This window comes from Saccopteryx leptura, chromosome 10 (assembly GCF_036850995.1).
Source record: "Saccopteryx leptura isolate mSacLep1 chromosome 10, mSacLep1_pri_phased_curated, whole genome shotgun sequence".
Taxonomy (NCBI): domain Eukaryota; kingdom Metazoa; phylum Chordata; class Mammalia; order Chiroptera; family Emballonuridae; genus Saccopteryx; species Saccopteryx leptura.
The window spans coordinates 18,391,662-18,415,319 of NC_089512.1; the positions used below are offsets into that span (position 1 = coordinate 18,391,662).

The 23,658-nt window shown below is 47.5% G+C and overlaps 1 protein-coding gene across 1 annotated transcript in view; it reads left to right on the forward strand.

Moving 5' to 3' along the window:
• GLB1 (galactosidase beta 1) overlaps positions 1-23,658 on the forward strand; it is an 89,365-nt gene that overhangs the window by 25,042 nt on the left and 40,665 nt on the right. Inside the window, exons 4-10 of the mRNA XM_066350945.1 lie at positions 931-991; positions 2,487-2,581; positions 8,677-8,857; positions 11,788-11,846; positions 13,912-14,033; positions 14,132-14,172; positions 17,984-18,096. Coding sequence (XP_066207042.1) covers positions 931-991; positions 2,487-2,581; positions 8,677-8,857; positions 11,788-11,846; positions 13,912-14,033; positions 14,132-14,172; positions 17,984-18,096 — 672 coding nt within the window. The remainder of the gene's footprint in view (positions 1-930; positions 992-2,486; positions 2,582-8,676; positions 8,858-11,787; positions 11,847-13,911; positions 14,034-14,131; positions 14,173-17,983; positions 18,097-23,658) is intronic.

Sequence of the window (23,658 nt, forward strand, 5' to 3'; positions counted from 1 at the left end):
GTGCAGGACTGGCCCTGGTGTGTGTCCCGGGGCAGGGGGTGGGCTGGCAGGCAGGAACCTGCGGGAAAGGGAATCAAAGCAGTTTAAATAATCCTCCAGGCCCTGGCCAGTTGGCTCAGTGGTAGAGTGTTGGTTTGGCATGCAGGAGTCCCGGGTTCGATCCCCGGCCAGGGCACACAGGAGAAGCGCCCATCTGCTTCTCCACCCCTCCCCCTCTCCTTCCTCTCTGTCTCTCTCTTCCCCTCCGGCAGCCGAGGCTCCATTGGGGCAAAGTTGGCCCGGGCGCTGAGGATGGCACTGTGGCCTGTGCCTCCGATGCTAGAACGGCTCTGGTTGTAACAGAGCGACGTCCCAGATGGGCAGAGCATCGCCCCCTGGTGGGCGTGCCGGGTGGATCCCGGTTGGGCGCATGCGGGAGTCTGTCTGACTGCCTCCCCATTCCCAACTTCAGAAATAAATAAATAAATAATCCTCCAATTCCAGGTAACGCAGAACCTGTGACTGTAACCAGTGCAGGTGTCTTTTCCCTTCAGAGGTGCCCAGGCAGAGGGGAACAGGTGAGGGTCAGAGGTACGGGCTCCCCTCTCGTTGGTCACTCACCCAACTCAGTGCCCTCCTCTGTAAAGAGCAGGTAAGGGGGTAGGGTCTGTCTACCTCACAGGGGAGCTGTGAAGTTCAGTGGAATGAGCGATATATATAAAAGGCTTTGAAACATTGCATTGCATTCATGAAGAGTGATCATATTTTTACCATGTTCCAGTTTCTTATTTCCCTAAAAGTTTCTAAATCAGGATGCCCAACGCCCAACTCGAATACCCCTTCTCATAAAACGTTTCTCCCTTCACTGCTCCTAATGATTGTTATCTCCTCTAAGTGCCTTTTCATGAAACGGGCCGTCTAATGGCTTCCTTTCTCTCTTGCCTCTCCCAGGGAGGCTTGCCTGCGTGGCTATTAGAGAAGGAAAGCATTGTCCTCCGTTCTTCTGATCCAGGTAAGTTGTTGCAGATGCCCTGAGAGAATTTATGAAAGCTCAGACAACGTCTAGCAAGAGGAGCAAGTATATATTTTGAAGGCTGGAGTACCTCTGGGCAAACATGTCTGAAAGGTCAGGGAAAGTGCTTATCGCTGTCCACTGCAGAACACCAGACATCGGAAGGGAACGGAATAGGCTTTCTTGAACGACTTGACCAGATCTTGCTGACAAACTGATAACTCTCTGAGTTGGCATTGGGCCCTGTCTGCGGCTGGCTGACTGACGTGAGCGCTCTGTCCTCCGGCGTTTAGAGTATTGCAGGACCGGGGAGAGCGTCGGGCTGATCAACACTGCAGGCGCGCTTTCTGGAATGGTGTCTCCGGATTGCTTGGGACCACCAGGGCTTTCTACCCTTTCATCATCCCTGTGGCAGAGTGATGTGTAAATGATAGGGTTTTGTTTGTTTGTTTTGTTTTGTTTCATCAAGAGAGACAGACAGGAAGGGAGAGAGATGAGAAGCACCAACATGTAGTTGCACTGATTGCTTTCTCATATGTGCTTTGACCAGGGGGGCTCCAGCTGAGCCAGTGACCCCTTGCTCAAGCCAGCGACCTTGAGCTACTAGCCAGTGACCTTTGGACTCAAGCCAGTGACCATGGGGTCATATCCATAATCCCACGCTCAAGCTGGTGACCCTGCACTCAAGCTGGATGAGCCCGTGCTCAAGCTGGTGACCTCCGAGTTTGGAACCTGGGTCCTCAGCGTCCCAGGCCAATGCTCTGTTTGCTGCGCCACCACCTGGTCAGGCAAATGATAGGTCTTTATTTCTTGTCTGTTTAAACCACCAGAGGTTATTCTAGCTGTGAACCCCCGTTAGCTGCATGTCGACCTTCCGAAGCTTCAGTTTCTCTTGGTGGTGGTGGTGGTCACAATAGCAGCCGACGCTGATGAAGTTTACTGTGTGAAAGGCACATGTGTGTCACGCTCTGTGCGTGTTTCCTTCTTAGTGCATTCCCCTCACGTTTTGCACTCTTAACATCCGATTAGTGTTTTCACACGTATGATCTTCTCATTTCATCCGTACGGCAACTGTATGAAGTACGTACTCTATTATCCCCAGGAGGCAATGTAAAACATATCATTTTTTGGAACTTAATTGTAAAAAGAGAGACAACCCTATTGTGACAGAGAGGCAGACCCACCGTTCAGTCACCCTTTTCTTCATTGAACACACAATGGCAGGCTGCCCCCTACACTCCAGGTTTGTGTCCCAGTGGCAGGGACAGACACCAGGCATACCGGTCCTTGACCACTGAGAGCTCAGCAGCGGTGACAGCTCCCGGCAGGACAACTTGTACCTGACTCTCAGGCCATGTGGCTGCCTCATTTCAGAAGGTGGTTGTTGAACCCGGTATTTTCTAATCTCTGCAGCCAATCCCAAGGTAATAAATTTGTGCTGTGTCTATTTGTACTAAAAGGTGCATGACGGTTTTAAAGCTGTCTTGTTTTCCAGATTACCTTGCAGCTGTGGACAAGTGGTTGGGAGTCCTTCTGCCCAAGATGAAGCCTCTCCTCTATCAGAACGGAGGGCCGATTATCACAGTGCAGGTAACCATGGAGATGTGCATGGGCTGCTGGTGGGGGAAGGCCTCCATCCATTCACTGTATCTATAGGAGTGATGCGGACCTGAACTGCAAACGTCTGTTTCTCTTAGAGGCAATACCATAGACAGTGCTTTGATTTAAATTGCATTCGGGGGAGGCATTGCCATGTTTGAATGCCTGCTATGTGCCAGACTCTGTTCTGGATGCCCTGCGAATGCTACTCAGTTATTTCAACCACTGTCTTTGTACAGTCAGTTCATACTGCGTGGACAGCTTTCTATCTTCATTTTCTTTTTACTTTATTCTTACGTCATAAGCATTTTTTCCTATCATTAAAAATTCTCTTGCCTGACCAGGCGGTGGCGCAGTGGATAGAGCATCAGACTGGGATGCGGAGGACCCAGGTTCGAGACCCCGAGGTCACCAGCTTCATCTGGTTTGAGCAAAGCTCACCAGCTTGGACCCAAGGTCGCTGGCTTGAGCAAGGGGTTACTCAGTCTGCTGAAGGCCCACAGTCAAGGCACATATGAGAAAGCAATCAATGAACAACTAAGGTGTCGCAATGAAAACTGATGATTGATGCTTCTCATCTCTCTCCATTCCTGTCTGTCTGTTCCTGTCTATCCCTCTGTCTGACTCTCTCTCTGTCTCTGTGTAAAAAAAAAAAAAAAGAATCTCTACACTCAAGCTTTATGGTTGATTTAACTGGCGACCACTTGATTCTTAGAACCCTCAGTTAGTGCCTCTCTCTGTCTGTGACGCATTTGTGGAAGTTTATCTCCTTCTGTCCCTGCCCAGGTGCCTCTGTAGTCTGTTCTGCTTCCCACACGTCTGCCCGGCAGCCAAGAGGTCACATCCCATGTGTGTGAACATCGCATGACTACCAAGTGGTCTGGAATCGAGTAGAGGCTGCTGGGTTAGATAAGCAAGAAGCTGGCATTGGTGGCCAGTGTTTCAGTGCGTGGATGTTTCTATAAGAGCTGATTTCTATCTCTGTCTTAATTCAGTCCAAGGGGCATTAAGGATGAGTACACCCCCGTTTACAATGCTGGTGCTTTCTCTGGGTGCCTGGAGGGTTTGAAGAGGCCACCAAGGAGCTGTGTCTGCCAGCAGGGCGAAGATGCTTTATACCAGAAGGTTCAGATCCCTGCCTGAGGGTAGTTAGGGCCCTCAACACTATTGTCTGACAGTTATGGGAAGCCCAGCCTGGACCTTCACTCATCCTTATGATTCAGCCGTAGACATCTCTATGATTCGATGGTAGAAGCAAATACTATCTTCTGGAAGTATTAGCTAGACCAGTGCCATGGAAACTGGTTTGCACTTGTGGACGTTTATCTCAGGCTGCACCAAGACCACACATAAGAGAAGGAAAGCCACATACACCTATTAATGACATCCCGGGTGAAAACAATATGGAGTGGGAACCTGCCACCCACAACATCGCTTCCCCCAATGTATAGAGCATTAATCATGAAGTAACAGCCTGTTTCTACCTGTTGCTGTGGAGAATCAACTACTTTACTTATTTTTAGAGGGAGAGAGAGAGAGAGAGAGAGAGAGAGAGAAAGGGGAAGAGCTGGAAGCATCAATTCCCATATGTGCCTTGACCAGGCAAGCCCAGGGTTTCAAACCGGCAACCTCACTGTTACAGGTTGGAGAATCAACTACTTTAAAAGCCCACAGTGCTTCGTTGCTTCGCTGAGGAGCTTACAGGATGGGATAGTTACTCTAGAACTAAGACGTGCAGATGATGGCCCATGAGCCAACTGGCCCAGCTGCCAGTCTTTGTAAATAAAGGTCCATTGGAACACAGTCACACCTGCTTGTTCGTAGCTGGGCCATGGCTGCTTATATGCTGCAATAGCAGAGACTCGTCATTGAGTGGACATATGGCCAAAAGGCCTAAACTATTTACTCTCTGGCCCTTTATTAAAAACTGTTCACTGACCCCTGCTCTAGAAAAATCCGTGTTTCTCTGAGTCGCACCGTGACTCCTCCGAGTCTGTCGAGCCCTTTTCTCCACGTGTTTCTCCTCTCCCCACCCCTGCCTTCCTGCACACCTTTTTTCTCTGGTTGGCAATCATATAGAACTTGAGAATGCTCCTAGCTGCTGGTGTTTTGAGCACTTACTGGGTGCCAGGCATTGTGCAAGCCTATTCGTGTATTGACACAGATTATGTGCATGAAATAAAGTCCTGTTTATGTCAAGGTACTTAGTACAGTGATGGATAAGTGAGTCTTGAAAAAGTAAGCAGAGAGAAAAGAGGTTGGATTGGGGCGTGGGGGTGGGCAGAAGAGAACACAAGATGCAAAGGCTCTGGCCCATAGTTGGTAGAGCTGACCCTGAAATGTAGCTCTGAACTTGACAGCCAAATGATGAAGGAGGATGGCCATTTAAATGGCTCTTCTTAAAAGAGAAAAAAGAAAATGAGGGAGACGATACTTCACCAGTATTTGCAGAGCTTTTCTTTTATTTTTTTTATCTTTTATTTTTTTGGTATTTTTTTTTTTGAAGTGAGAAGCAGGAGGCAGAGAGACAGACTCTTGCATGTGCCCCACTGGGATTCACCCGGTATGCCCACCAGGGGGCGATACTCTGCTCATCTGGGGCATTGTTCCGTTGCTACCGGAGACATTCTAGCACCTGAGGCGGAGGCCATGGAGCCATCCTCAGCACTGGGGCCAACTTTGCTCCAGTGGAGCCTTGGCTGTGGGAGGGGAAGAGAGACACAGAGCGGAAAGAGAGAGGGAAGGGTGGAGAAGCAGATGGGTGCTTCTCTTGTGTGCCCTGGCCGTTAATCCAACCTGGGACTTCCACACGCCAGGTCGACCGTCTACCACTGAGCCAACCGGCCAGGGCCTGCAGAGCTTTTTTAGCATTTATCTCAATTGTTTCCAAAGGGACCTCTGTGGGACTAATCAAAGTATCAGGATATGCCGCCCAAGGGGAGTTTTCTACTCTGTGTAAGTGGCAAATGCCTCCTTTTTCAGGATGGCTTCTTGACCAGCGAAGCCCTTGGGACTGGGCATGCTGACTGTGCTCACTGTGGTCTGTTTTATTTCTTAAACCCAAAACCTGAAAGTATTGTCAGAGGGATCCTTTCCGGAAAACACTCATCCATTAAACCATTTGGGGGCAGGACCATGCCGATGATGATGGTGGTATTCAGTTCATCTGCATCACCCACCCACCCTTCCTTTGCTCCTCCCGACTCTGTCCACAGGCCATCGGGCGCTTCCGCAGTGCACACCCGGGCAGGACGACTTCCCACCCGTCCCCGCCCCCGCCAAGTGCCTTCCCTTGCAGAGCGGCGGCGGGCAGCCCCTCCGAGGAAGCCTCCTTGCCCGTCTGTCCAGCCTCCGTCAGGCTGGCCCCCTCCTTCCTAGGGGCTCACAGCTCTTTGTGCTTATGTTTAAAGATCACGTATTCCTGGAATCACAATTTTTTTTTTAGATTTTATTTATTCTTTTTTTTTTTTTTTTTTTTTGTATTTTTCTGAAGCTGGAAACGGGGAGAGACAGTCAGACAGACTCTCGCATGCGCCCGACCAGGATCCACCCAGCACGCCCACCAGGGGCGACGCTCTGCCCACCAGGGGACGATGCTCTGCCCACCAGGGGATGATGCTCTGCCCCTCCGGGGCATCGCTCTGCCGCGACCAGAGCCACTCTAGCACCTGGGGCAGAGGCCAAGGAGCCATCCCCAGCGCCCGGGCCATCTTTGCTCCAATGGAGCCTTGGCTGCGGGAGGGGAAGAGAGAGACAGAGAGGAAGGAGGGGGGGTGGAGAAGCAAATGGGCGCTTCTCCTATGTGCCCTGGCCGGGAATCGAACCCGGGTCCCCCGCACGCCAGGCTGACGCTCTACCACTGAGCCAACCAGCCAGGGCCTTATTTATTCATTTTAGAGAGAGGAGACAGAGAGAGACAGAGACAGAGAAGGAGGGAGGAGCAGAAAGCATCAACTCTCCTATGTGCCTTGACCAGGCAAGCCCAGGGTTTCGAACCAGTGATCTCAGCATTTCCAGGTCGATGCTCTACCCACTACGCCACCACAGGCCGAGCACAAAATTTTGTTTTGCACTCGAAGCAACGAAGCACTGTGGGCTTTTAAAGTAGTTGATTCTCCACAGCAACAGGTAGAAACAGGGCTGTTACCTCATGATTAATGCTCTATTAATGCTCTGAGTCGCACCGTGACTCCTCCGAGTCTGTCGAGCCCTTTTCTCCGCGTGTTTCTCCTCTCCCCTCCCCTGCCTTCCTACACACCTTTTTTCTCTGGTTGGCAATCATATAGAACTTGAGAATGCTCCTAGCTGCTGGTGTTTTGAGCACTTACTGGGTGCCAGGTTGAGATTTTCCAGTTGGGGATTAAAACAATTGTCTTTGTCAAATTATGAGCTGTCACACATATGTAGATGTGCAACATTACAAAGCATTATGATGTTTTCTCCCTCACCACTCTCCAAGGTGAGAACTAGCCCGTGTCCGGACCCTGGAAGCCTCGCGGTGTCCTTGATCACACCCCACTTCCTCCCAGTGTCCCGACTTCCGCGCCGTCAGTTTCCTGCTCGTTTTTTTGATATGCTCTCACTCCCTGTGCGCGGTACACACCCGGACTCCACCGGTTGGTCTTGACTGCTGTGCCTCTTCTCTCCGGGGAACGGTACTGGCTGTCGTTCTCAGGGTCGCGCTCCCTCCCCTCGGCAGTACACCTCTAAGGCTCTGTGGTGCACTGGGTGGAGCCGGAGGGCGTTCATTTTATTGCTTTAGAGCAGGGGTCTCAAACTCAACTCAGCATGTGGGCCGCAGAGCAAGATCACAGCCGTTCAGCGGGCCGCACTAGGTCTACAAAAGGCAACTGTTACGCAACACTTTTCTCACTGCAGTTGAAAACAAAAAAAAATCAGTACAACAAGCACAATCGTACATGCAGTTTACTCAGTGTCACAAAACGACCAGAAACTGTAGTTTGCATCACAACTGCTGTTAACTAAGCTAATATCTAGCTAGGATGCTAGAGAAATGAAAAATACAAGTAGGCCCCTAGGCTTACTTAATTTTATCCAAAATATTTTGAACTTCGTGGATTAGTCTGCAGGCCGCACAAAATTGTTCAGCGGGCCGCGAGTTTGAGACCCCTGCTTTAGAGCAAATGTGTCATAGCCTTTTTTATTGCTGCTCCCTAAAGAGCCTCTTTAGACATTTTTCCTAGTTGCCTCTATGAAATTTTAATGCCTGCAATATACCGTATAACTGTCCATATCTGTATGTCTCTACTTATATATAAAAAGAATAAGATTTTTTAAAAATAGATGAGTCCATTTCCACCTCTTGAGGGTGCCGTCCACCCGGACTGTGAGTGTATGCTTCAGAGCAGGGTACCCCCCGCCAACCCTGTTTTGCCATTTTGCACCCAATAATTCTTCATTGTGAAGGCCAACAGTGTAAGATATATGCCATCTTTTGGCCCCTACCCACTAGATGCCAGTAGCACGCCCCCTGCTGGTTGTCACAGCTATGTCTGAAGTACATGACAGCGGACCCATGTTCAGCATTCACACTCCTTACTGGCATGGATGTTTGCATGACATGTAGAGGGGAAAGTAATGTTATAACGAGTGCACGCAATATGATACCGGTTGTGTGTGCGCGCGCGTGTGGAAGACTATGCCCAGAGGCTTACAGTGATTGTCTCTGGATAATAGAATTAACGGGTAATTTTTCCTTTTTTTCCCCATTTCTCTCCATATTATAATATTTCTAACATGGGAAGGTATTATTTATGTAATGCTTACAAGATCTATGATCTATAATAGCGTAGAAATCACTACAATCCGAAAACTAGCACACTGATTTTTGTTTCCTTTTTTTTTTTCTTTCTGGGTGGGAAGGTAAGTTTTTATGCTGAGTTGCTTTTTGGAAAATGGGTTCGGAGGACTGAGTGTAGGGGATATAGTTTTAGCGATCTTTAAGCCTTGTTATGTCACCACAGATGGCTTAGGTATTTTCTCCAAACGAGAACGTGCAATAATAGAATGGCTCCACGGGGATCTCTTAATTTTTCCCCCCCACCCTCTTCTTTTGTGATCTGCAGGTGGAAAACGAATACGGAAGCTACTTTAGCTGTGACTACGACTACCTGCGCTTCCTGCAGAAGTGTTTCCGCCACCACCTGGGTGATGACGTCATTCTGTTCACCACCGACGGTGTGAACGAGAGACTTGTTCAGTGTGGGGCTCTGCAGGGGCTGTACGCCACCGTGGACTTTGGGCCAGGTTGGTGTTTGAAGTAACAGAAAACCCAGCTAAGGCCACGCGTGTGAGCGTGGGCTCTTCGCGCGGTCGATCGCTCCGGTTGGCTGTTGTTTTCAGTGGCATCAGCCTATTGAATGAGATTTCCTCTGTCAAGTAACAGGTAAAACAGAATCGTTGATAAAGCTGCCCTCCGTGGCTAAGATGATTTTATTTAAGCTGATTCAGTGTTTAGGACCAGAGCTCCGTTTTCAGTGCTGACAGGGCAAGGCGGGGTCCCCGGGGTGCTGTCCTCTTAGGGGCCGGGAGCTGTGCCAGCTCTGAGAAGCTCCGCCCCAGGGCAGTCGCCTTTCAGACTCCTTCTCTGTGTGTGTGTCCCCACCCCCCATGCCCCGCTCCCGCCCAAATGTGGCTGGATGCTCGGGGGCTGTGTTGTGGCCATAGTGGACTCTGAGGTCAGCCACTGGCTGGGCGGTGTGGGCCTGTCAGCCCTGGAGTGCAGGAACTCACCTCACACTCTCATTGTCTTTCTGTGACCTGTCATGGGCCGGAGGTGGTTTGGTAGATGCTACAAAACTCGTCTTGCCTGACTCGTAAGTGGTGGAGGTTCCACAAGTGAAAGTTCTGGGGAAGGGCGGCGTGGCTAAGGTGCCTCTGGATATAATCAACTTCCGGCTCAACTTCTCTTCCCTGAGGTTGAGAGCAGCATTCACAAAGGACACCACAGCTAGCTGCAATCCTCTGGAGGATCCTGGACTAGACTTTTTTTTTTTCCCTCTTAATTTTTTGCTGGGAAGAGCATTATTGTGACAATTGCACTCTGAATGCAGTCTGTAGATTAGATTAGATAATAGTATTGTATTCCTGTCAGTTTCCTGGTTTTTAATATTTGTATTGTGTTTGTTTAAGGGATGCCCTCGCTCTTTAGGTTGAGCACACTGAGTAAGAGTAAAGGGCTATTCATATCTGCAACTTGTTTTCCAAAGATTTTAAAAATACATTATGTCTGTCTTTCTATGGAGAAAGAAATTGATAAAGTAAATGTGGTAAAATGTTAACAACTGGAGAATCTGAGGGAAGGGAATACTATTCGCACAACTTTTAAGTTTGCAGCGCTTTCAAAACACAAATTATTAACCACCCCCAGAAGACCAGTTCTTCAGGGAGCAGCACAAAGACCCCGCTGTTCTCCCGTCTGAGGACTAAGATACTCGATGCACGTTGCAACGTCCCAACAGTTACCTGCCTTCTCCTGAGAAGGATGTCATTGTATTTTTAAAGGGATTCTTCCACATTGAAGAATGAAAGAGATTCAGAAAATAAAAGCACTGGTTGTATGTGAGTTGAGTGTTTCTAGAAACACGGTCCACTGCTGAGAGCACTTGGTGATGAAATCACTCATCTACAAAGAGCCGCACAGGAAGCGGCTTGCTGGCTTCCTCCCGCACTGCACCGCTCCCGCCCAGTGATGAAAAAGCACAGTACTCTCTGTTGGGAGGAACAAATGCAAGATTAGCCCAAGTGCATCGGGATAATACACTTTTGCTACCTGTGGGTTGAAGGACAGACCACTGCAGGGCCAGTGTGTGGGGGGGGCTTGTGGCAGCTCCATTCATTTGCAGGGCTTTGCCTGGGGGTCAGAGCACGGGAGGAGGCTCCTGAGAAGAGAAACTAAAGGTATCAACGTCATCTGATGCTTAATAGGGAGAAATTTACAGCCATCAGGTAAATAGGTAAATGAGATGACACTCCTTGATCAACACACTCTCTCCTGAAAGCTGGCCTTCCAGAGAAGCCAGCGCCCCTCCGGGAGCCAGGGGTAATGGGGAGGTCTTGGCTGCTGTCACTTCTACTCCCGGATACCTGCTGTGGGGACTGGATCGGGAAGTTTGGGGCCAGGGTGTCCTGTGCTGTGGCTGGAGAGACACTGGTCATGCTCATTCTCTCCTGATGTAAGGCAGCCATGACCCCTCTGTGGGGAGACTCTTTCTCTTGGTAGAACAGGAAGGGAGAAGAGAAGACATGGGAAGAGAGGACACAGGCATCCTCAGGAGTATTTCAGAAGGAAAAATGGACAGCAACTAGCTGATGATGTACAAACTAAAATTCAGAGGATACTCTATTATTTAGGGATAGGCACAATTTGTTATTGTTGTTTTGACAGAGACAGAGAGAGAGTCAGAGAGAGGGCACAGACAGACAGGAAGGGAGAGAGACGAGAAGCATCAGTTCTTCATTGCAGCACTTTAGTTGTTCATTGATTGCTTTCTCATATGTGCCTTGACTGGGGGGCTACAGCAGACCTAGTGACCCCTTGCTCAAGCTGGCGACCTTGGATCCAAGCTGGTGAACTCTGCTCAAAGCAGATGTGCTCAAGCAAGATGTGTTTGAGCTCAAACCCCATGCTCAAGCTGACAACCTCGGGGTTTCGAACCTGGGGCCTCCGCATCCCAGCCCGACGCTCTATCCACTGCGCCACCGCCTGGCCAGGCGGCACAATTAGACCACATTCATCTCTTTGATTCATTAATTAATCGGCAAATATCTGTGGCACTATTCCTGGGTGTGGCACTGTGGAGGCTACAAGGGGATGTCTTCAGAGCATCTTGTGGGGAGCATCTGGGTCAACCAGATGTCCATGTGAAGAGAGACTCACCGGGGACATGTGTGCAGGCTGTGGTGAAACACAGGTGAAGAAGACGAGTCCGTGACGTGAACCCAGGGCAGTGCAGTCAGGAAAGGCCATGCGGACCTGTGGAGAGGAGGCAGTGTTTTGTGGTCCACATACATCCATTGGTCCGAGTGCACCCTGAAGCTAGCTTGGAAGTGTTCCAGGCCTATGGGAGTGTGGGGAAGCGTTGGGGCCTCCGGTTCAAGTCCTACAAAGGGCTCTTTTTGTTTCACTTCTTGTCATTCCCGTGACTGACCTTTCTTCTCCCTCTGGTAATGTTCAGGTGGCAACATCACAAATGCTTTCCTAATCCAGAGGAAGTATGAACCCAAAGGACCCTTGGTAAGCATGGGGAGTGGATGTGGAGAGACCGCTGTGCCAACTTCAGTACAATGGTTGGGAGAAAGATCCGGCCCTGGGGTCGTGGGGACGCAGCCCTCCGGATACCTGAGTGACAGCAGCAGCAATGCTCCTGCTTGAAGCGGAGGCCCGGCCCTGGAGTGGAATAGGATGGGGACTAGCAGGATCGTCCTGTCGTCACCTGGCTTCGTGTTCTTGCCTATCTCATTTCAGCTGGTCCTCATGGCAACTCTCATAAGTGGTATTTTTATTGATTGCTTGATTTGAGAGAGAGAAAGAAAGAGAAACATCGATTTGTTGTTCCACTTACTTATGCATTCATTGGTTGGTGTTCCTATGCGCCCTGACCAGGGATCAAACTTGCAAACTTGGCGTATCGGGATGATGCTCCAACCCAGTGGTCTGCAAACTCATTAGTCAACAGAGCCAAATATCAACAGTACAATGATTGAAATTGCTTTTGAGAGCCAAATTTTTTAAACTTAAACTATATTGGTAGGTACATTCCTTATCAAGGTAGTGCCTGTACGTGGTACTTTGTGGAAGAGCCACTCTCAAGGGGCCAAAGACCCGCATGTGGCTTGTGAGCCGCTGTTTGCCGACCACTGCTCTAACCAACTGAGCTACCCGGCGAGAGTCATAAGTAATATTTTTTATCTCCAGTTTCAGTGAGGCTCAGACAACACGCCATTGTCCAGCTAGAGAGTGATAGGGCCAGGGTCTGAACTCGGGTCTGTGTTTCCATCTTTAATGTGCTTATGAATCACATAAGAATCTTTTTTTTTTTAATTTTTAAATTTTATTTTTTTTTACAGAGACAGAGAGAGGGATAGACAGGGACAGACAGGAACGGAGAGAGATGAGAAGCATCAATCATTAGTTTTTCATTGCGCGTTGCAACACCTTAGTTGTTCATTGATTGCTTTCTCATACGTGCCTTGACCGCGGGCCTTCAGCAGACCGAGTAACCTCCTGCTTGAGCCAGCATCCTTGGGTTCAAGCTGGTGGGATTTTGCTCAAACTAGATGAGCCTGCGCTCAAGCTGGTGACCTCGGGGTCTCGAACCTGGGTCCTCTGCATCCCAGTCTGACGCTCTATCCACTGCGCCACCGCCCGGCCAGGCACATAAGAATCTTGTTAAAATGCAAACGTGGATCAACCAGAGTTGAGGTGGGGCCTGAGCTTCTGCCTGACAGGCAACCAGCTGGCACTGGGCTGCAGGTTAGCTGATCGCGCTTTGACTTGTAGGGCTTTGGAGCATCGTGCTGTGTAGGCAGCAAGGAGGAGGAGACGGTGGCAAGGTTCATGCAGGTGGACAGAGGCCATCAGTCCAGAACTCTGTTCTTTCCTTCTCTGCTCTGTTTTTTTGTGACTTGCATCAGTTTAAGGGCTTATGCCCTGTGCTTTCTCTGTGGCAGGTCTGGCTGCCCCACCTGTGGTCAGACCTTTGTACCAAACAGCCTTTTCTGAATCTGGCCTCGGCTTAGTGAGCAGTGTAGAACCCGCACTCACAGGCTTTGGGTGGAGTTATAGTATTTCCTGAGGTGAGGAGGCCCCAGAACATGCCTAGATTTCTTTTTCCTTCTCTAGACCAAGTGATTGCTGGTGGTGCCCAGGAGAGACATGAAGTGCTTAGGGCCTGTTTTGCAGAATACTTGGACAAGTTACCTCCCTTTAAGTCAATCCGAGATCTGAAAATCAAAGGGTCAATTTGGAGCTGGTCATATTATAACAATATTTTGCCATCTGATTCTTGTGCCCAACAAACTTCCCTACCGTATTTAAACTGGGGATTGGTTAACAAAATGTTGATGCAGGCATTACTTTTCAGGAATACCAGATTATCAGTGCCTGAGTACTGAGTTTGGGCGATGCTATTGTCAGAAGTCCTCATTGGTCCCCACCGCTCTACTTTAAGCAGCACAAGTCAACTCCTCCCTTCACCTGTCCCTTGGTGGGGGACCTGGGGTGACAGTTACAGGGCAATAGCCCCAACATTTAAAAGTCATCACTCTATCCTAAGTTCCATGTCTCTTTCTCTTTTTAGATCAATTCTGAATTCTACACTGGCTGGTTAGACCATTGGGGCCAACCTCACTCCACAGTCAAGACTGAAGCGGTAGTATCTTCCCTAAAAGATATACTTGCCCACGGAGCGAATGTAAACTTGTGAGTGTTCATTTCTGGAGCGGAGGGCGTTCCCCCCGGGCCCCCTCCTCCAGCTGTGGGCTCACAGTGAAGTACTGTGTTCTCTTGTTTCCTTATAGGTACATGTTTATAGGTGGGACCAATTTTGGCTATTGGAATGGTAAGAGCAATCTAACATCTGCTTGTAGAAGCTTATGCTTATATCAATATGTTTCAGGTGCTGGATTTGGGGGGGGGGAGTGTCTACAGACAATTTTTATTTTCTACTTTTGTTTATCTTCTATATTTTTTAATATATAAGAGTCACCTATATAATTTAAGAAAAAAATTTTTTTCAAGAAGTTTTTAAGGGTCATCAGTTGTGCATTGAAGAACTTGATTGTTTTAAACCAGGCTGGCTCCGTCGGCCTCCGTCTCAGTCTCTGGCTATAGCTCACTTGTGTGTATATGTTCCGCTGTGGTCATTTTTTCTTTTTTAACATTTTGTTTTGTGGAGGTATAATTCACGTGTCATGAAATTCACGATTTTAAAGTGTACAATTCAGTGTTATTTAGGATGTCACAAAGCTTTGTGACCATTATTACTACCATCTAATTCCGGAACGCTTTTATCAGTTCACAAAGAAACCCCACACCTGGGAAACTCTCCACTCTCCCCCTGCCAGCCCCTGGCAACCGCTGGTTTACTCTCTCTCTGTGGATTTGTCTACTTTGGACATTTCATATAAATAGAACCATACAATATGTGGTCTTTTGTGTTCAACATCTTTCATTTAGCATGACCTTTTAAGGTTCATCCCTGTGGTGGCATGTATCAGTACCCCGTTCCTTTTTATTGCCGAGTAACATCCCATTGTATAGATGCACAACATGCTGTTTATTCACTCATCAGCTGATGGATATTTGGGTTGTTTCCACTTTTGGGGCTATTTTGAACAATGTATGAACATTAATGTATGTGTAAGTATTTGTTTGTATCCATTTCCATTTTGAAGGGTGTATGCCTAGGAGCGGAATTGCTAGGTCACGTTATAACTCTGTGTTGAGGGAACCGCCATAGTGTTTCCCATAGTGGCTGCACCATTTTACATTTCTATATGGTTGTGGGTTTTTATTTTTGCAGGAAAAATTATGACAAAATTCTCTTCATTGCCATTAATTTTTACAAAGACATACCGTGCTCTGTTGGCCTTTCCCTAATCCTTATTCCCCACCTCTCTTTACATCTGTATTTTTCTCTCTGAATCGGGAAGGATGTCCTACTGTTGAATTTTTAAGGGTTAGTTTGAACCTTATTATCCTAAGATCTTTGTTTGTATACTATCTGCTCTTAATGAATTTTCTCCTTATAACAGCTGTCTTTGATGCAGGGTAGGGTGGGCTAGGAGAAGGCTTGGCTTACTAGCATTATTAATGTTACTAATACTTTGCCTGATCAGGGGGTGGCGCAGTGGATAAAGCATTGGACAGGGACACGGAGGACCCAGGTTTGAAACCCTGAGGTCACCAGCTTGAACACGGGGTTGCTGGCTTGAGCATGGGGTCATAGACATGACCCCATGGTCGCTGGCTTGAACCCAAACTCTCTGGCTTGAGCAAGGAGTCGCTCTCTCTGCTGCAGTCCGCCCCCCCACCCCCCCACCCCCGTCAAGGCACATATGAGAAAGCAATCAATGAACAACTAAGGAGCCGCAACGAAGAATTGATGCTTCTCATCTCTCTCCCTTCCTGTCTGTCTCTATCTGTCCCTCTCTCTGTCTCTCTCTCTGTCTCTTTCACACACACACACACACACACACACACACACACACAAAAGAAATAGTTACTACTACTTGTTAGAGCCAAGAAATGAAGAATTAGAGTTTTAGTCCACCCTTTAACCGCCCAGCCAGGTTCCCCGCCTGGGTTCCCTTGGCCTGTGAAGTTTGCTTCCGGAAGTCACACTTGTTCAACTCAACTTGGCAGCTGATAGAGCTCCTCTTCCATCCTGGCTGTGGCGGGGGTCCGGGTCAGTGAGGCCACACCTACGTCGAAGGTGCATGCATTGTCTAGCGTGCAGCGCGAGACAGCAGAAACACAGGTGGCCCAGTCTCTGCCACTTTAGAACTAGAGAAGGGACTACAGAGAGAAGGTGAGCTCTCCTTGCAGAAGGGGATGTGGTTTTCTTTTTTCATTGCCTCTCACAGCAAAGGATGTGTTTTAGATACTTCCAAATGCAGGCTCTGTGCAGAGAACTAATGAAAAAATGTCTTTACGGGGATGACCTGACCCTTGGCCTGGCTCATGTTGCCAAGTCCACCACCCGAAGGCCACCCAGGGCTGACCCATCATGGGTGAGCTGTGAGAACCACCCCAAAGAATTTGTCACTAAGTCATACGTGAACTCTCAATATTGGGGCCTCATTCACTTAAACTTCAGGTTGGATAAAAGATTATTCTAAAATAACTATTCCCACACACTGTAACTATTCTTATACTGCAAAATGCTCCGTGGAGGAGAAGTGAAAGGGGTGGTCCAGAGCCTTGCTGGTCTGCAGACAGCGGTGACGTCAGTGTCACCTGGGAGCCGGTTAGGAATGACGAGTCTCAGGTCCCACCCTAGACCTGCTCAATCAGGGTCTCAGGTGGGGCTTAGGACTCTGTTTTAGCAAGCTCTCCATGAGTCTTTCATGCTTGGAGTGGATTTTCTAAATTCACTGGCATCCGGTCATGGCCCAATGTTGCACACAATTCCTCCCTGTGAATATTACGTGTGACGAGGTTGGGGGCCTCTGTTCTAGACTCCGCCCCCTCGCAGTCATTGCAAGACCGTTTGCTTTCCTAGTCTTTGTGTACACCCAGGCTTGGCCTTATTTTCTGCTCTCTGTTGCGGGCTCCGTTCCCCGGGAAACAGACTTTGAGGCTACCCAGCAGAAGGTTGAAAGCTCTTTGGGCTGTGCCCTCTCAGAAGCTCACAGACACCCAGGAGGGAGTGGGGGAGGATGGACTGAGCCGAAGGAGAAGCTAGGCTGTGATGCGGTCTCACAGGGAGCTTAGCTGCTTCCAGAGGGAGCTCTGGATGGAGCTGGGATGGCCCTTTGTGACAAAGGGACTCAGTTTTTATATCCCAGGGGTCCCCAAACTTTTTACACAGGGGGCCAGTTCACTGTCCCTCAGACCGTTGGAGGGCCAGACTATAAAAAAAAAAACTATGAACAAATCCCTATGCACACTGCACATATCTTATTTTAAAGTAAAAAAACAAAACGGGAAGAAATACAATATTTAAAATAAAGAACAAGTAAATTTAAATCAACAAACTGACCAGTATTTCAATGGGAACTATGTTCCTTTCACTGACCACCAATGAAAGAGGTGCCTCTTCTGGAAGTGTGGCGGGGGTCGGATAAATGTCCGCAGGGGGCCGCATGTGGCCCGCGGGCCGTAGTTTGGGGACCCCTGTTATATCCCCACATCAGTCAGTTGTTGGATATGGGCTGTCCCAGGAGGATTGTAACTATAAGCAAGGCAGCCCAGCGGAGGCCAGTGACCAGAGAGGGACCCCTCCACTGACTGACCTTTTCTCAGCCCCAGAGTTCGAGGTCATGAAAAAGATCACAGGGTTAACCGTCAGAGATGCAGGTCATGCCATAAGCCCTGCCTTGACTGGTTGTGATGAGCAAGTCTCGTGGAGAGTTTCGGATTCTCTGCTTGTCCCGTGGCAGTGGTATCTGCTGGGCTCGCCCTGTGAGCTCTGCCGAGGGGGTGGGGAAAGGGCTCGCTAGACTCCAAGGTGCTTGGTAAGGGCCCCCTGTGGGAAGACACGAATGTCTCTAAACCTTGCATCCAGAAGCCCACCTCTGTCGCACTCAACAGTTGGTTCAAATGGGTCCTGTATTTTCTCCCTCCATAATGCTGAACCCGTGAATCTCAAAGACCTTGTCCCAGGCAAGGGCCTTCAGTAGTAGCTAATGGCATGTTTTGTCTCCTAGGGGCCAACATGCCCTACCAAGCGCAGCCCACCAGCTACGACTACGACGCCCCCCTGAGCGAGGCAGGTGACCTCACCGAGAAGTACTTTGCCGTGCGAGATGTGATTCGGAAGGTGGGTGGAGCTTTGTATGGCCTGCGGTGGGCTGGCCTTGGACAGAGACGCCTGGGACTCACTGTGCCCGGTAGGACAGCTTCCCAGGGCGTTGGGGCTTCCAAGTCCAGGTGAAGGCCAGACGGACTGGGCCTTGAGCCTTGGCCCCCGCCTGATGCAGAGTGAGCCTGTGAACAAGTTATTCCACTAGTTTATTCCTTTGTAAAACGGGACCCACTGCTGTTTGTGCTGGGAGGACTAAAAAGAACCTACATAAGGCATCGTGTTGTCCAGTAAGTCGTAGCCGTTACTATTGTTTGTACTCAAGGTAAGAAACTGTGTGTCTGTATAAATAGCTAAGCTGTGTCGGAGAGAATCTGTGGCAATGGAGCAAGGTGCAAATGTGAGCTGTCAGCACGGGCTCATTTGTCTATCTGGGACAGTGTTTGCTGGCCTGCCACCTGAACTGCTTAGACCTGCTAACGTTGTGACCTTTTGAGGCATCTAGAGCACCCAGGTGGGGTTTCCTGTCTCTGCTGTGGGTTAAAAAAAACCCACAGTTTTTCTGCTCAGTCACCTGAGATTGAAGTTTAAAAACATAGATTTTTCTGCCTATAAATGGTTTGAACTATTTTTTGTTTAAGTATGCTGTAGTCTAATTGTAAGATGATGAACTGCATTAAACATATTGAAAGAGATGATCTGTACTTACCTAAGAATTTGTCTACTTCATCTAAGCTTTCAGATGTGTGGTTAGAATGTTGCTCGTTCTGTCTTTTGCTATGGATTTGATCACTGCAGAATTTGTAGTGAGGACTTGCAAGCTCTCTCTCATGTGCCTGTTCTCTTTCAGAGCTCTCCGTTTCTATCTTCACCGCTTCCTTCTTTTATTTGAAACTTAGCTTTTTTTTTTTCTTAAGTGAAAAGTGGGGAGGCAGAGAGACAGAATCCTGCATGTGCCCCAACTGGATCCACCCAGCATGCTCCCTATGGGGTGATGCTCTGCCCATCTGGGGTCATTGCTCCATTGCTTGGTAACCAAGCTATTTTAGCACCTGAGGAGAGGCCATGGAGCCATCCTCAGCGCCCAGGGCCAACTTGCTCCACCTGAGCCATGGCTACAGGAGGGAAAGAGAGAGACAGAGAGAAAGGAGAGGGAGAGGGGTGGAGAAATAGATGGGCACCTCTCCTGTGTGCCCTGGCCGGGAATCAAACCAGAGACATCCATATGCCAGGCTGATACTCTACCACTGATCCAACCAGCCAGGGTGAAATTTAGCTTTTTAATCAAGCCTTTCTTCTTTTCTAATACAAATATTCATTCAAAGGTGATACATTTCTTTCAAGTACAGCTATAGCTTCATCTCATAAGTTTTAATACAGAACATATTTATTATAGTTTGCTTCTAAATTTATTTATTTTGATATCTCTTTGACCCTTGAAATGCTCAAAAGTGGGTTTTTCAATTAGTAAACATAAGTATTTGTCTAGTTTGTTGGTTTCTAACATATTTTCATCTGTTTAGAGAACAGTCTGTATGATACCTATTCCTTAAAATTTGTTAAACCTAATCATAGAGTCTAACATATACCAACGTGTCCCTGAAGAGACTGCAGGTTTTATACTTGGACACAGTCTATATACATGTTTATTAGATTAAGCTTATCAGTGCACCTGTTGATAATTTTGTTATTCATTCTTTTTTTTTTTTTTTTTGACAAACAGAGAGAGAGTCAGAGAGAGGGACAGATAGGGACAGACAGCAGGAAGGGAGAGATGAGAAGTATCAATTCTTCGTTGCGGCTCTTTAGTTGTTCATTGATTGCTTTCTCATATGTGCCTTAACTGGGGGCAAGTGACCCCTTGCTCAAGCCAGCAACCTTGGGCTCAAGCCAGCAACCATGGGGTCATGTCTATGATCCCATGCTCAAGCCAGCAACCCCAAGCTCAAGCTGGTGAGCCAGTGCTCAAGCCAGATGAGCCTACCCTCAAGCCGGCGACCTCGGGATTTCAAACCTGGGTCCTCTGCATCCCAGTCTGATGCTCTACCCACTGCGCCACCGCCTGGTCAAGATCATTCTTTTTTTTTAAGTGGCAGGATGGGTGATAGTGAGACAGACTCATGCATGTGCCCAGACCGGGATCCACTTGGCAAGCCTCATCTGGAACCAATGCTCAAATCAACCTTGCTATATTTAGCACCTGAGGCTGCCACTTTAACCAACTGAACTATCCTCAATGCCTGGAGCTACATGTGGACCAATGAAGCCACTGGAGGCAGGAAGGGAAGAGGGAGAGAAAGGGGAGGGGGAGGGGGAGAGAAGCAGATGGTCAATTCTCTTATGTGCTTTAATTGGGAATCAAACCCAGGACATCCATAGACCGGGCTGACACTCTATCCACTGAGCCAGCCAGGGCCTTGTTATTTATGCTAATTATTGTTTGTTTGTTCTCTTATTGAGAGAGTTGTTTATGAACCTCTCTTCATAGTTCTATGACTTTTTATGGTCAAACTATTAGATATGCAAATTCAGAATCAAATCTTTTAGTATCCTTATGTGTTAATCCTCTATCTCTACCAATGCTTTTTGTCCTACACTCTTTTTTGTCTGATACTAATAGAGTTTGCCTGCATTGTTCCAGGTATTATTTACCCGGTATATCTTTCACAATACTTTAATTTCAACTTCTTTATATTCTTTTTTTTTTTTTTTTTAGCATGTCACCCATAGCTGGATCTTTTCAAAATCTAATTTGAACATTTTTGTCTTTTAACTGGTGCATTTATTCATTCTCATTTATTATAATTCGGGATACACATCAATTCACTTCAACCATCTTATTGTATATTAATCGACTTGTCCAGGTTTTCTCTTTCGTCTTCCCTTTATTACTTCTTTCTGAATTGTGTGATTAATTCTTTTCCCTTATTTCACCTCTCTCCCACCGACACACACCCCAGTTTGGAAGTTATTCTGATATTTTTAGCCCACTAGTGGTTATCTACTGACGTGTAAAATGTGCACTCCCCACAAAAGCACAACTCATAAGTGTATATTGCTCAGTGGATTTATGCAAAGTGAACGCGCCCCTCTAACCAACACTCAGCACCCCGGAAACCCCCTCATGCCCCTTTCTAGTCGTGACCCTTCCATCCCCAGGGTTCACTGCTGTCCTGACCTCTGTCACCAGAGGTTAGTTTTTCTTCTTTTCCGACTTTCTATGAGTGGGTTCACACAGTACACGCTCCTATGTGTCCATCTCTCAGAAACACTTTAACATTCAGTTTTAACCTGTAATTATTCAAAATTAATCCATATCTTTCCTTTCTCCATACAGAACTTATTTCCTCCTTTGGTTTTTAAAGATTGCTTTTTTTTTTTTATTTAATTGTACAAAATGGGCGAGGTGATTTTAGGCATTTCCTCTATGGTTGCTAAGATTTCTGAGAGAGATGTCTTCCACTCTCCTGTCTGTAAGGAGCAAGAAGGGGCTGACTGGCAGTGTTCCAGGCCCCGGGGCAGGGTTCTAGTGTGGGTGGTTACTGTTTACTACATATATATAATCACATTACCCCTTTTTATTATAATAACATGTCCCCAACTGTGCAGCGTACCCTTGAGCTCAGTGACTCTGGTTTCTTCTCTCCAGAGAATAAATCCCTAATCTTTACATATAGCCTTCACCCAGTCCCCCTTACTTTAACACCTGTAACTCCCAGTTCCAGAAGGATCTGGTACTGCCAGTGTCGAGCCTGTTGGTAATTCTGCAGTCAAATTAAACGGATTCTTAGTTTTCTCCTATCCTGAGTTAGGACCTGGCTTTTCTATTACTGACTTGCTATTCATTTGTCCATTTTTCAGTTGTCAAACTTTCCTTGCTGTTATCACCTCTCCTGTTCCTCAGCTCAGTGTATTTATATCTTAAAAGCCTTTTCACCGTGACTTTGTGGGCATTCTGGGAAAGAATGAGATAGATGTGTATGCTTAGAATACCTTAACCCGGGTGATCTCATTCTCTTGAACAGTTGCCTGCTGTAATACTATTTATATTGACTGCCATTTACTTAATCAGTTTTTAAATGATGGGCATTGAAATTATTTTCAACTTTTAAATGATATGTCATGTACCAATATAAAGACAGCTACAAGGAAATTTTCTTGAGTTGGAATTAGTGGGTCAAGTTGCTTGCACCCAACGTTTTGATAGTTCTTACCAAATGGCCCTTCAGTAACATTGCATCAGTTGAGTCTTATGTCTCCACAGTTTTACCAATATTGGGAATTATTAGGTTGACTGCATGCTGTTTGATTGCCTCTTCATTAACCACCATATCTGCGATCTTGTCCCTCTAGAGAAAATGGAAATCTTTCTCCCTAGCATGGCTGATTGGAATTTTTAGTATTGATAGTTTAGAAAAACAGAAAGCCTCACATGTGGTTACCGATTATGTTGTATAAATACTTAGGATTGTTATCAAAATCGGGGCGATCTGTCTCCAGTTCTTTCACACATGAACTGTAATATTTAGAAGAAATTTCTATAGACCTGTTCCTGCCCCACGCCTTTTAAACCTTATTTCTCCTCCACAGCTCACACGCGTTGCAAATGAGTCAGCATAGTGAGTGTTAGGAATCATCTGTGGGCGATAAGTTACCTCCTCAGAGACTTGACAGTGAACCGTGTAAATATACTCCATACCCAAATCAAATAAATCCCCTCCTCAGCTCTCCTTTGGTTAAATCCCAGAGATGCCTGCAGTTCCTCTGAACCCTCCCGATGCAAGAGCGTGTGTGACACAGGGGAGCGGGTGCAGAAGGAGACAGGGGTCTTAGCCTGTTGTGCTTAAATGATATCCATTTTGCAGATTTTACAAAGACCCATACCCACGGGAACACTGGGATGACCCTGCCTTGGGGCACTTCCGGATGCAGAAGATGAGTTAGGGGGCTGCTCTAGTGACCTGGGAATGAGGTGATAGCGGGGGCAACAGGCAATGGAGAGGAAGCAATTGATTTTAAAAACAGGAAGTAAAGCCTGACCAGATGGTGGCGCAAGGGATAGAGCATTTATCTGGGATGCAGAGGACCCAGGTTTTAAACCCAAAGGTCACCAGCTTGAGCACAAGCTCATCTGGCTTGAGCCTAAGGTCGCTGGCTTGAGCAAGGAGTCATTGGCTCAGCTGGAGCCCCTCCCTGGTCAAGGCACATAGGAGAAAGCAATCAATGAACAACTAAAGTGCCACAACTACAAGTAGATACTTCTCATCTCTCTCCCTTCCTGTCTGTCCATATCTGTCCCCCCACCTCTCTCTAAATAAATATATATATATAAAAGGAATAGAAAATAAAATTGGTCAGGTTTGGTGATGGACTTAACGCAGATGAGAAAAAATAAGGAGTTGTCAGTTTGACAGATTACAACCCTCGTTGGGTAACTGGATGGGTATTGATGTCGGCAACTCAGATAGGAGATGGCAGAGAAAGCACAGGCTGGGGTAAGGGGCAGAGAGCAGTCAGTTCTGGGCTTGTTCAGCTCAAGATGCCTCTGGTGACATTAGGGGGAGGTGTCTGTCCAGCAGA